The sequence below is a fragment of the Erpetoichthys calabaricus genome, chromosome 2 (genome assembly GCF_900747795.2).
Source record: "Erpetoichthys calabaricus chromosome 2, fErpCal1.3, whole genome shotgun sequence".
NCBI classification, from domain to species: domain Eukaryota; kingdom Metazoa; phylum Chordata; class Cladistia; order Polypteriformes; family Polypteridae; genus Erpetoichthys; species Erpetoichthys calabaricus.
In genome coordinates, this window is record NC_041395.2 from 108050701 (window position 1) to 108062883 (window position 12183).

General features: G+C 39.4%; 1 protein-coding gene across 3 annotated transcripts in view; it reads right to left on the bottom strand.

The window, feature by feature from the left end:
• prdm11 (PR domain containing 11) overlaps positions 1–12183 on the bottom strand; it is a 65196-nt gene that overhangs the window by 35560 nt on the left and 17453 nt on the right. For all 3 annotated transcript variants that reach the window (XM_028794302.2, XM_028794305.2, XM_028794301.2), the window contains exons 4-5: positions 8842–9104; positions 7634–7701 (exon numbers count right to left, since the gene is read on the bottom strand). In XM_028794302.2, coding sequence (XP_028650135.2) covers positions 7634–7701; positions 8842–9104 — 331 coding nt within the window. The remainder of the gene's footprint in view (positions 1–7633; positions 7702–8841; positions 9105–12183) is intronic.

The following is a 12183-nucleotide window of genomic DNA, read 5'->3' on the forward strand; positions in this document are numbered from 1 at the left end:
CTGGTGTTAGTGTTCTGATTAGAGGTTATTGGTCCTTTGATGTCTCGACGGTTTCTTCTTAGAACAGCTCCTATTACGGAATTCCGTCACATACTGGTCTATTGTTTCGCCGCTTTTCTGGAAACATGTAAAAAACTTGTGCCACTCAAACGTCACATTGCGCTTTGGGTTGCAATACGCTTCGAATTTTTCAACTATTTTGTTCAATTTCATATTGTCTCCATCTTCTTCAAACTGAAAATTGTTATACACCTCTAGCACCTCTTCGCCAATTACATGTAGAAGCATAGACGTTCATTTTTTCACTTTTCCTATCTGCTTCAATCGCAGCAAGATACAACTTGAATCTCTGTTTAAATCTTTTCCAATTTTCAGCTACATTTCCCTTTAACTGGAGATTTGGTGGGGGCTGTAATCCTTCCATATTTTTTTTCTCTTTTGCTAGAACGTCTTAGCGCTTTCTGACCACGTTTTCGGGTTACTCACAGACACGAGACTCGTTCAAAAGCTGAACCACTTCTTCACATTCCTCTTCCAATCCGCCACTTCTGACACAATGTAGTGATCTTGTTAGGTTCGTAGTTTAATCAATACACAGGATTGAAAGATATAATAACTTTTTAATAGACAGACTTTAGAGACATTTACTGTACATGTTACTACTTGTTCTTTAGTTCACGCCCATTCTCCTACTTGCATCGGCATTCCTAATCATTCTGTAAGTATCCCTTAATAGACCTTACTAATCAACTATCATTACAAAATCCAACGTGGTTTGTGCCCTTCAGAATAAAAACAGTTTGCATTTACTTTTTTAATAACAGGCGAGCTTTTAAGCCTGAGAAATCACCCCGTAAATGCACACGTTAAATTGCACATGTGTTAATATGTATGCTTACACAGTATTAAACCCACCAAGACATGGAATCGTTTAAATCAAGGCACTGCGCTACATTTACTGTACATGTTACTACTCATTCTTTAGTTCACGCCCATTCTCCTACTTGCATCCGCATTCACAGGCATTACTAATCATTCTGTAAGTATCCCTTAATAGACGTTACTAATCAACTATCATTACAAAATCCAACGTGGTTTGTGCCCTTCAGAATGAAAACAGTTTGCATTTACTTTTTTAATAAAAGGCGAGCTTTTAAGCCTGAGAAATCACCCTGTAAATGCACACATTTAATTGCACATGTGTTAATATGTATGCTTACACAGTATTAAACCCACCAAGACATGGAATCGTTTAAATCAAGGCGCTGCGCTGCCTTCTTCCAGATTGGCCCCAAGGCGTTTCACGTGATTACGTAGGAGGCGTGATGACGCAATACGCGACTCCGCCCCCGTCCATTACAATATATGGACAAAAAAGAGGTTCCAGTTATGACCGTTACGCTTTGAATTTCAAAATGAAACCTGCTTACTTTTGTAAGTAAGCTGTAAGGATGGAGCCTGCCAAATTTCAGCCTTCACCTACACGGGAAGTTGGAGAATTAGTGATTGAGTGAGTGAGTGAGTGTGAGTGAGTGAGTGAGTGAGTGAGTGAGTGAGTGAGTGAGTGAGTGAGTGAGTCAGTCAGTCAGTCAGTCAGTCAGTCAGTCAGTCAGTCAGTCAGTGAGGGCTTTGCCTTTTATTAGTATAGATTAATTCATGCTTTTTTACTTAGAGTCAGAACAGGAGCTTATTCAGCTTATTCAGCTTCTGATCTGACTCTAAGTAACAGCGCCAGTATAAATCACACCCAATCTGATGCTGTTCGTTTTCAAATAATATTGCATTACTTCGACGATATTTTCTGATTGGTACTATTCGCGTCATAAAATGATTTCTTCAAAACGTCACATATATTTGTTTTGAGATAATGAACAGAGCTGCAAATTACAGGTGCTTGTTCAGTGTAATAGGAACCATAGCACAGAGAGGTGTGTACACTGCAACACAAGTACACATGTCGTAAATGTAGGAAGGGCGCTCCTTGGGTGAGCTATAGCGCATCTTTATGTGAAAACAGAAGTGTCAGATGGGGAGTGTCTGATGATTGCATATAGCATTGAAGTTACTGCTCTTTACTATGCTTTCCTCTGCATGTCCTGGAGTACAAAAGAAACAGCATACAGCAACATGTGGGGACTGGCAAGATTGGGGGAAAAAAAACATGCGGTCGTATGTATCGTGATACATTGCAGAGCTCTAGTGCGTCTTTATGTGAAAACAGCAGTGTCAGATGGGGTAGGGAAGGATCCTGAACGCGACTGAGAGAAAAGTGAATAAAAAAAAAACAAAAACAAAGCTAACCTTTACAAATATCATAAATTACACTGGCTATTACAGACTGAAATCAAATGTATCTTTTTATTCTAAAATAGTAAAAATAAGAGCAGTTCACTTCTCAAAAAGGAATGGAGCAGGATCGAACTCGTGACTTTTTGATTCCCAGTCAGCAACTGATACTGTTGTGCCACGGAGCCGTCGTAGTAAATGAATGTCAATGTCGCACACTAAGGCGGCTTTTTTTTCTGCAGTTATATTTTTGAATAAAAGTGCACTTGTTCTGTTATATTTGTACCTTTTGTGAAAGTATTTCTTTGATATTTGGACTTCAGGCTTCATACATTATATAGTTTATGCCTACATTTTGTCATTTACTACTAGAATATGAAAAACGTTTCTGTTTTAAAAATGTGTTTATACAGATTACTGTAGAAAACGGAACACACATGAAATGCGTGTGTTCCAAATAACGATCTATTATTTCCACTCTAAAACTCCACTTCACTCCCAGATAATCAATCAAGGCATGAGCTGGGAGAAGTTTGTGCACGTTCTAAGTCGGTGGAGGGATGGAATAGTCGGCTGTTTGCAGCTTGCCTTTATCTGCACATTTAGAGGACAAAGGACGCTGGCAGAGAGGTGCGAACGGATTTAAGAAGCGATTTAAGGTGGGACGGATCTACGAGTTTTTTCGTAGGCTCTGGTAATTCTAGTGTTAGAGGGTCAGCTCAGGTTGGACGGTTGGGAGACAAAGTCAGAGAGGCGAGATTGTGCTGGTTTGGATGTGTGCAGAGAAGAGATGCTGAGTATATTGGGAGAAGGATGCTAAGGATAAAGCTGTCAGGCAAGAGAAAAAGAGGAAGGCTTAAGTGAAGGTTTATGGATATGGTGAGAGAGGACATGCAGGTGATGGGTGTAACAGAACAAGATGCAGAGTACAGGAAGATATGGAAGAAGATGATCCGCTGTGGCAACCCCTAACGGAAGCAGCCAAAAGAAGAACAAGATACTACGTGACCTGTACTGTCCGCTTTTGGGGTAATGATTGACCTCCAAGGTCAAAGATCAAACCAAGAAAGTCAAGGTCAAAAATCAAATAACCTGTAGTCTGAAATTTGGTATACATATATTATGCTGAAACTCTGCACTACAGCTTTATATTAACACTAGAAATACCAGAGCCTACAAAAAAACTCGTAGATCCGTCCCACCTTAAATCGCTTCTCACCTCTCTATCTCTGTCTTTTGTCTTGTAAATGTGTGGATAAGCAGCAAACAGCAAGGAGCCTACTATCACATCCCCCCACACCACACAGTTTTCTCAGCTCAAGTCTGTTTACCTGCGTGTCAGTTGCTTAGAGTTGTATAGAGTGAGAAGTCAAGCAAAATTACACCTTTTATAAATACTATATCGTTATTTGGAACACTTGCATTTCATGTGTGTTCCGTGTCTATACCGATCTATGTAAACACATCGTTAAAACAGAAACATTTTTCATGTTTTAGCAATAATTGACAAAATGTAGACATGTGTCTAACATGTGTATAATGTGTGAAGCCTGAATTCCAAATGTCAAAGAAACACTTTCACAAAAGGTACAAATATAACAGAACAAATGCGCTTTTATTCAAAAATATAACAGCAGAAAAACAACCTGCATTTAGGTGCAACATTGACGCGCATTTGCTACGACAGCTTCGGTGGCGCAATGGTATCAGCTGTTGGCTGGTAATCAAAACTTCACGGGTTTGATCCCGGACGAGTCTGTTTTGAGAACTGAGCAGCTCGTATTCTTACTATTTTAGAATAAAAACACACATTTGATTTCAGTCTGTAACAGCAGGTGTAAATGTATGATACTTGTAAAGGTTAGCTTTGTTTTTTTTTTTTATTCAGTTTCATTCTCTCAGTCGCGTTCACGCTCCTACCCTACCTCCCCCCCTCCCCATCCTTCACTGTTGTTTTCACATAAAGACGCGCTATAGCTCTGCAGTGTACTTGTGACTTTACACTGTAGGAAGTAAGTAACTAAATCCAAATAAATAACATTCGATCTGGCTTTTATGTAAGTAACATACACTGCAGATCTTCCTGTGTTTGAGCGACATGGGCATGCTCAAAAAATACACGTGTAATGCCACGAAAAGTGCACACAGACACTTCAGTTTGCAAGCATTGGAATGAGAATGCAGTCAGACTTCTTTTTAGGGCACATACACCGTCCAGATCTAAACACTAGCCTGGAGAGTTGCTTGCGTACTGAAGAGTCTACAGCTGCACATGGAAGCTCCGTTGCTGTACTTTGTAAAGAGCCAGATCGAATGTTATTTATTTGGATTTAGTTACTTATGCTGGTGCTGTTACTTAGAGTCAGATCAGAAGGGGCGGGGTGGGGTGACACTGACTCAGTTTACTTTCCTGGGGAAAGCGGCTGTCTGGAACAGAAGCTTGTCGAAGTTGAATCCTCCTTTTCTTTTTCCATCGCCTTTTCTAGTAAGATGCGACAATGAAGTTCCTCTGCAAGCTGAGCCATGAACACTCTTCTTTTCTCAGTGGCCCCCGTGCATGCCTTGCACAGTACATGTGCATTGATCACCACCAGCATGTTGTAGCACACAGCAACTGGCCACCTGCACTGAATAAGCTCCTGATCTGACTCTAAGAAACAGCAGCAGCATAAATTCACACCCGGTCTGACGCTGGTCGTTTTCAAATAATATTGCATTAGTGCGATGATGTTTTCACATATTGTCTCTTTCTTTCAGGTGTGTAATAGAAACCACAGCATAGAGGGAAGTGTGTACATTGTAACAGGTACACACGTTGTAAATGTAGGAAGGACGATCCTTGCGTGTGTGTGAACTGTTAACATTTGAATCTGATGATTGCATATAGCGCTGAACTTACTGCACTGTACTATTCTTTCCTCTGTATGTCCTGGAGTACAAAAGAAACAGCATACAGCAACATGTGGGGACTGGCAAGATCGGGGAAAAAACAACACGCGGTCACTGATTACAAGCCGCAAGATGTTATGCGAATGAATATGAATAATATGAATAATGTTGCATCCGTGCCACAAAGTTTTCCGAAATGTACTATACAAGTCATAAAATGAATCATTCCAAATATCATATATACCTATGTCTCTGTTTTTTTTTTTTTTTTCACATCATAGACCATAAAGTGCATACTAATTCAGCGTGAGCAGTAATACTTAATAAAACTGAATAAAAAAAAATCAAGTGACGATGAGATACGAAGAAGGCAGATTCATCAGCGTTTGTGTGGGGGGGGCGGTAGTATGTATGACCGTGATTTAGAGAGAATAAAAATGAAAAAAAAAAACGGTAACTTTTAGAAGTCCTATAAATGTACACCGTGTGTTACAGACGCAAACCAAGTGTATGTGTGGACTGTATAATATTAAAGATAAGAGCAGCTCACTACTGAAAACGGCAAATATAGGAGTGAGTCGGGATCGAACCGGGGACTCTTGTTTACAAGTCAGCAAATCTTACCGCTACGCCATGGAAGCGGTTGTCTTTTCCTTGAACCTTTTGTGAAAGTGTTTATTTGATCTTTGGACTTCAGGCTTCATACATTATATAGTTTATGCCTACATTTTGTCATTTACTACTAAAAAATGAAAAACGTTTGTTTTAAAAATGTGTTTACACAGATTATTGTAGAAACGGAACACACATGAAATGCCTGTGTTCCAAATAACGATCTATTATTTCCACTCTAAAACTTCATCATTCTAAACAGCGTCAGATCGGGTGTGAATTTACACTGGCGCTGTTACAGAAGGCTTGAGCTTATTCAGTGCAGCAGGATCAACGCACATGTACTGTGCAAGGCATGCACAGCGCCAGCGTATATCCCACGAATGCAATGTCCCATATATTTGTCTCTTTCTTTTTTATCTCCGTACTGCGTCAACATCGTACACCAGAAGGTGTGAGCTTATTCAGTGCAGCAGGAACACTCAATAAAACTGAAAAAAAAAAAATAAAGCGACGGTGAGATACGAAGAAGGCAGATTCGGTGTGTCAGCTTTTATCCATCCAGATCAGAGAATGTCCAGTTCCATTGCCTCAAAACACCACTCACATCCACAGTTATTCCCAGTTTCAAATAAAAACTAACAGCGTCAGATCCCTAGGGCGGTAGTATGTATCGTGATCGTGAGTGAGACAATAAAAGTGAAAAAAAAAAACTATAATATTAACAATAAGAGCAGCTCACTACTGAAAACAGCAAATACAGGAGACAGTCAGGATCGAATTGGGGACTCATGATTACAAGTCAGCATATCTTACCGCTACGCCACGGAAGCCATTGTATCGTCCTTGAACCTTTTGTGAAAGTGTTTATTTGATCTTTGGACTTCAGGCTTCACATTCTATAGTTTATGGCTACATTTTGTAACATTAATTACTAAAATATGAAAAAGTTTCTGTTTTAACAATGTGTTTACACAGATTACTGTAGAAACAGAACACACATGAAATACATGTGTTCCAAATAATGATCTATTATTTCCACTCTAAAACTCCAGCAGTTCACTCACTCCCAGATAATCAAACAAGGCATGAGCTGGGAGAACTTAGTGAACGTTCTGCGACGGTGGGGGATGGAATAGCCGGCTGCTGGCTGCTTGTCTTAATCGGCACATTTACAGGACAAAAGATGCTGACGGAGAAATGCGAATGGATTTAAGATGGGCCGGATTTACGAGTTTTCTCGTAGGCTCTGGTAATTCTAGTGTTAAAAGTGAAGATTTTTGGAATTATTACTCATTTTATTTTTATTTTATTCTAGAATCAACTCTCGGCAGCAGGCAGCACAGCAGCCGTGCAGCGGATGCGTACAGGCGCGGAATATGGTCAAGTCAAGTGTATTCGCTGCATGTTATCAGGCAGTATGCCATTACTGGTTTGCTAATAAACCTGAAACAGCACATTTTACATTATTTGTCTTGCCTTGTCTGTTCTTTACCTGGACCTTTGAGGACAGACAGAACTATGACAATGGAATGTGATTCTAGTTTATAACTAAACTATCATATTTTCTTAAGACAAACATGTTCCACATATTTTGCAAGAACTTAAAGACCCATGAGTCTGATTCCTAACAGGCTAATAAGGCTTAATATATACTGTGGGAGCTTTCCCATAGTTTTTGAAAATTATTCACTTTTCCAAAATGGAAGTTCATAATTAAAAGAAATCAAATTCTCATGCATCACGAGTTATAAGATGCTTCTTATCTGTTTATCACTGCCATTAATCTTCTTTAGCTATATTTTTAATCTTTTTCATCTAATTTTCCACACAATGATTGACATACCTCATCCAGTTAGCTTTAGTCTCATCAGTACCATTGATGGATTTATAATGGTTATGTTTATCCACAATCTGAAAAATAATCAAAAGAGCCATGAAAGAAGTTGACAAGTCATATTTCAGCAGTGAGTAACACGAGTCTGACAATTATTAAGTATTTCTTGGAATTCCTTCTTTAATGGAGCATTTACAAAATATTAAACTAATCATATTGAGCAAAAGTCTTCAATGTCACTTTGTCTATTGGAATTAGTGGGATATATACTGTGCATACCATTCAAGCCTTACAGTTAGGTACTGAAAGAGGACAGACCAAAATTACAACATGAGATAACATTACTATTGTGGAAAGTGTTCTTGTTGCAACAGATGGCCTGGGTAAAATGTGGTATAAAAATGGGAAAGGACAGGGTAAGGTTTCAGGAATGGGCCCAAGGAGGGAGAGGAACTTTGATTGTTACAATGCTGGGATTGTTTAGGAAAATATTCCCACAGAAATCTAGTGGGATTGGAGCCACTGAATCCTCTGTTCAGGAAAGGAGTGTGGCCACAGAGAGTGATTGTTGAGAGACAAGAATACCAGCACAGTGTCATCCATTAGGACTAGTGGAACCATAATGTAATTTTATTACAGGCTGCCTGGCAGACCTGGCACTTTTAAGGACTACATAGACCTCTGAGTGTACTAGGGTGAGTTCTAGTATGATTTCACTGAATTAAAGGTAAGGACACCTGGTTGCAAAAACGATTTTGGAATCTGACTGGAATTAACTTCAGTAGAGGGGTGCCAGGAGGAATCACTGAATCTAGATTTAGAAGGAGAGCTGTACAGAAGGCTCCCTGGTGACAGGAATAAGCCATGGTTGAAAAAACAATAGCAACAGAGATATACGGAGAGAAAAGAAGGGCTTTGAAGTATTTGAGATGTGGTTAAGTGGATGATCCACGCCACCTGAGAATCAGGGGTTCAAAACCTAGGAATATAATAAGCCCAGAGTAACAGTAGGAGTTTGTTTTGCTGTTTTCTTATAATTTTCAATACTTTTGATTACCAAAGGTTTCCTCCCATCATTTTAATGCTATGGCCTGATCCAGTTAGAGAACTAGAGACATTCAAATCACTTTTCTTCAATATCTACATAAAAAGGTTACATAAATCACAAAGAAAACACTCCCAAAGCACATTATTCAGCAAAATATTTTACTACTTACCATCCAAGAAAAGAATCCTGTGGACTTATCTTGCGAGACAACCTCTCCCTCATATGGGCCGAACAAGACACCTTTTTTGATGACCTTGCCAATACAGCATGTGTCAGTTTCCACTCCAGGCTCGCGGATAATCTCAATTACAGAGGGTGCCGTAAGGAATGCACGATCAGGGACACCAGCTGGCACAGTAGTGTCTGAGATAAACACAGGAGGGCCATGATTTGGGCACTCCTCTACAAAGTACTCCTCACATTGCTCACAGACTGTAGGCAGAAACAAAAGGTGAAGAATAAGATCATGCATTGGAGATAAAAAGTAAACCTTATAAAAAATACAAGACACAGCATATTTGTTAATAATCTGTGTGCAGTCATGATTAAAGGCAAATCAGATATTGGATTTCATATCTCTGTGCTTAGATTTTTTGCCTAGAAAGGTTATACCATACCTAACTTGGTTATACTTTACTTAATGAGGCCACATTTGTGGGCCTACATTTGCAATACTTTGTTAAGTATAAGTCTCCATGATACAAAAAAGTTAAAGGAAAAGCTTATTCCAAGATTGATTATGGAAAAGGAAATTATTTTCACCCCAAATAACAAACACTTGGAGAAGAACCAACAGGAAGTATTCAAAATGACACAGTAATAGACAAAGATGATCCAAGATGTTACTTTAAAAAAAAGGTCGAAATTTAAGTCTGAAAAGAATCAGGGCTAGCTGATTCATAATAAATTAAAAATCAAAGCCAACTACACTGGTTTCTAGTGGAAAATTGAAAGTCAGTGCTGCAATATAAAGTTACCAATTAAACAATTCTTGTCTAAAAGTTTTCTTTTTGACAAAAACAGTGTTTGACTACAGTTAATAAAAGTGGATTTGGTAATGGGGGAATCATCTGGGCAACTACTAATCCAAGACATACTGTAACCCATCATTTTTAAGCAGTACAATGTTAAAAGTACCATGCTGATAACAAATAACCCAAATAGAGTAAGAACTAACCCATTTCATGATGTGGGTTAATCAAATAAGGCAATGGAAAAAGCAGTGAACTACATAATCAAAAGAGAAAAAGATTTTTAACAAACACAAAAGTGTATCTACTGTATCATTTTTAAGATGAGGATCTACCATTAGCAAATATTATTATGATAGTTTTGAAGCAAATCAGTGCTTACAAAAATTAAATCAAATGATAAGCTAAGAGTGAGACATAAACATTCCAAAAAACAGGAAAATGTGTATGCCAAATTTATAAAACCTACTGTATTCACATTTCTACACAATTTACCTTTATAAATCACAATCGTCTTGTAAATGTGCATACATGAACTCCCCTCAAACTCCACCCACGTGTCACCCCAAATCAACCATGGACTATGCTAATGAACTTCCTACATATACAATCACAATGCAACACACTTTATTGACTGGTACAGCAGTGTGACGCTTCATGCTGTGTTGTACAACAGAGTGTGCCCAGACCATGCGCAGCACTGTAGCACATTTCCTCTGTACTCTGGGGTTTGGAAAGGTGTAAGGTGCCAATGTCTGTGCAGGTACCCACTATTACCTGGCACATGTAATGACATTATTGCTGTTACAATGAATAGTAAAGACCATATTGAAAACGGAGATTCAGCCAGTTACCTTACCAACAATCTACTTTGCCTTAAAATAAAAGAATCACAGATTAGCCCAGGCCACCTAACCACATTTGTCAGTCTCATCTTGGAATCACAGATGACTTGTGTATTAACGGAATGTAACTGCTACGTTTAACAAAAGCAGTTTTGTTCCCATTAGGTGCTCTTATTGCAATATGAGTGCAGTAAAGCGCTCCGATTACACTAGTAAAATCAAATACTGCTAAAATTTACATTTTAATGTTAGCAAAAACCTGTTATGTTTTATTGATGTACACCCAAGAAAAATGAAAACTCAATGTAGCGCCTCATCGGTCACTTAATGACTTATAACACAGTGGGTATGATGGAGTGATGGTTGACTGAGATATTCCTGAACTGTTGGTCAATTCCTTGAGGAGTGTCACCAGGTAGACTAAATAAACTGATGAAAAGACAAAAAAAGTTTTTCAGTGCAAACACACAGTATTGGACAGCTTAAAAGGGAACTAAAATAGAACATGTATATCATATTCCTCACTTTCACAATTTAATATGTTTGTCAGGTCAACGCACATTATAATTGTGGCTTGGTGATATGAGTTATTATGTGCATGGGTCATCACTTTCCTTGTCTAGTTGCATTTCCCTACTTGATCAAAGGTGTCATCCTTTCCCAGTGTCTCCAAAATGATGCATACTGATGTTGCTGTAAATATACTATGGCAGACGGCCGGGGTCCATGCCTGGCCAGGATGCCCCTTCGCTGTATATTCATGGGGAGTAGCCCTGAACTGTGCAAGTCCTCTCCCTGGATGCTAGATGGCCGCCCCCCTGGGTTGGAGTGGTGCCTCGGTTTCCCGCAGAGCCCCATGGGAATTGCAGTTGGGTAGAGCCCTGTTGGGTCCCACAGGCACTGCCGGGGGGTGCTGCAGCTGGGATTCCTGAGCTCGTATGAGCAGCGTATTCACCACACCTGGAAGTGCAGCCGGAATTCAGCAGTCAGCCACCTGGAGCACTTCAGGGTGGACTATAAAAGGGGGCAGCAGCCACCACTCAATGGCCAGAGTCGGGAGGAGGAGGACGAAGCTTGGAGGAGGAGTGGTGGTGCAAAATAGGAGTGTGGTGTGCTTTGTGTGTTTTGGGACTGTGCTGTGCCTGTGGGACACGGGGAAGACGTGCCCCAAAGGTAAAGAAAAATAAAAAGTTCCTTGTTTTTATACGTGCCTCCGGTGTGAGTCTGTGTCGGGTCAGGCGTCTATATAGTGCCTTTTTGTCCCATCTGGGATGCCAGTGTAACAAAAAAGGCGCCTGCACCATCTGAATATACAGTGAAGGGGCGTCCCGGCCAGGTCCGCCACAATACGTTAGTTCTCCAGTCATGTTTTTTTTTTTTTAAAATAACATTAGCATGGAAAGCTGTATATTCAAGTTTTAATAAATCTGACTCCAGTAGATGATTAGAATGCGAAAAAAGGGAAAGCAAGAATATCAGGAGTCAAAATCAATCTAGGTGAAGAGAAATTAAAGGGCAGAACAGAGTCATAAACTGAAGTGATCAAAAATCAGGAAACCAAATCTAACACTGGGGCCTACTCAGAAAGAAGCTATCTATCACTATTATAAACAATAGTATTTTACATCTACTGAGGGATAAATTTAAAGTATAAATGCCACTGTAATTATGTAGTGACCAGTAACATACATACTG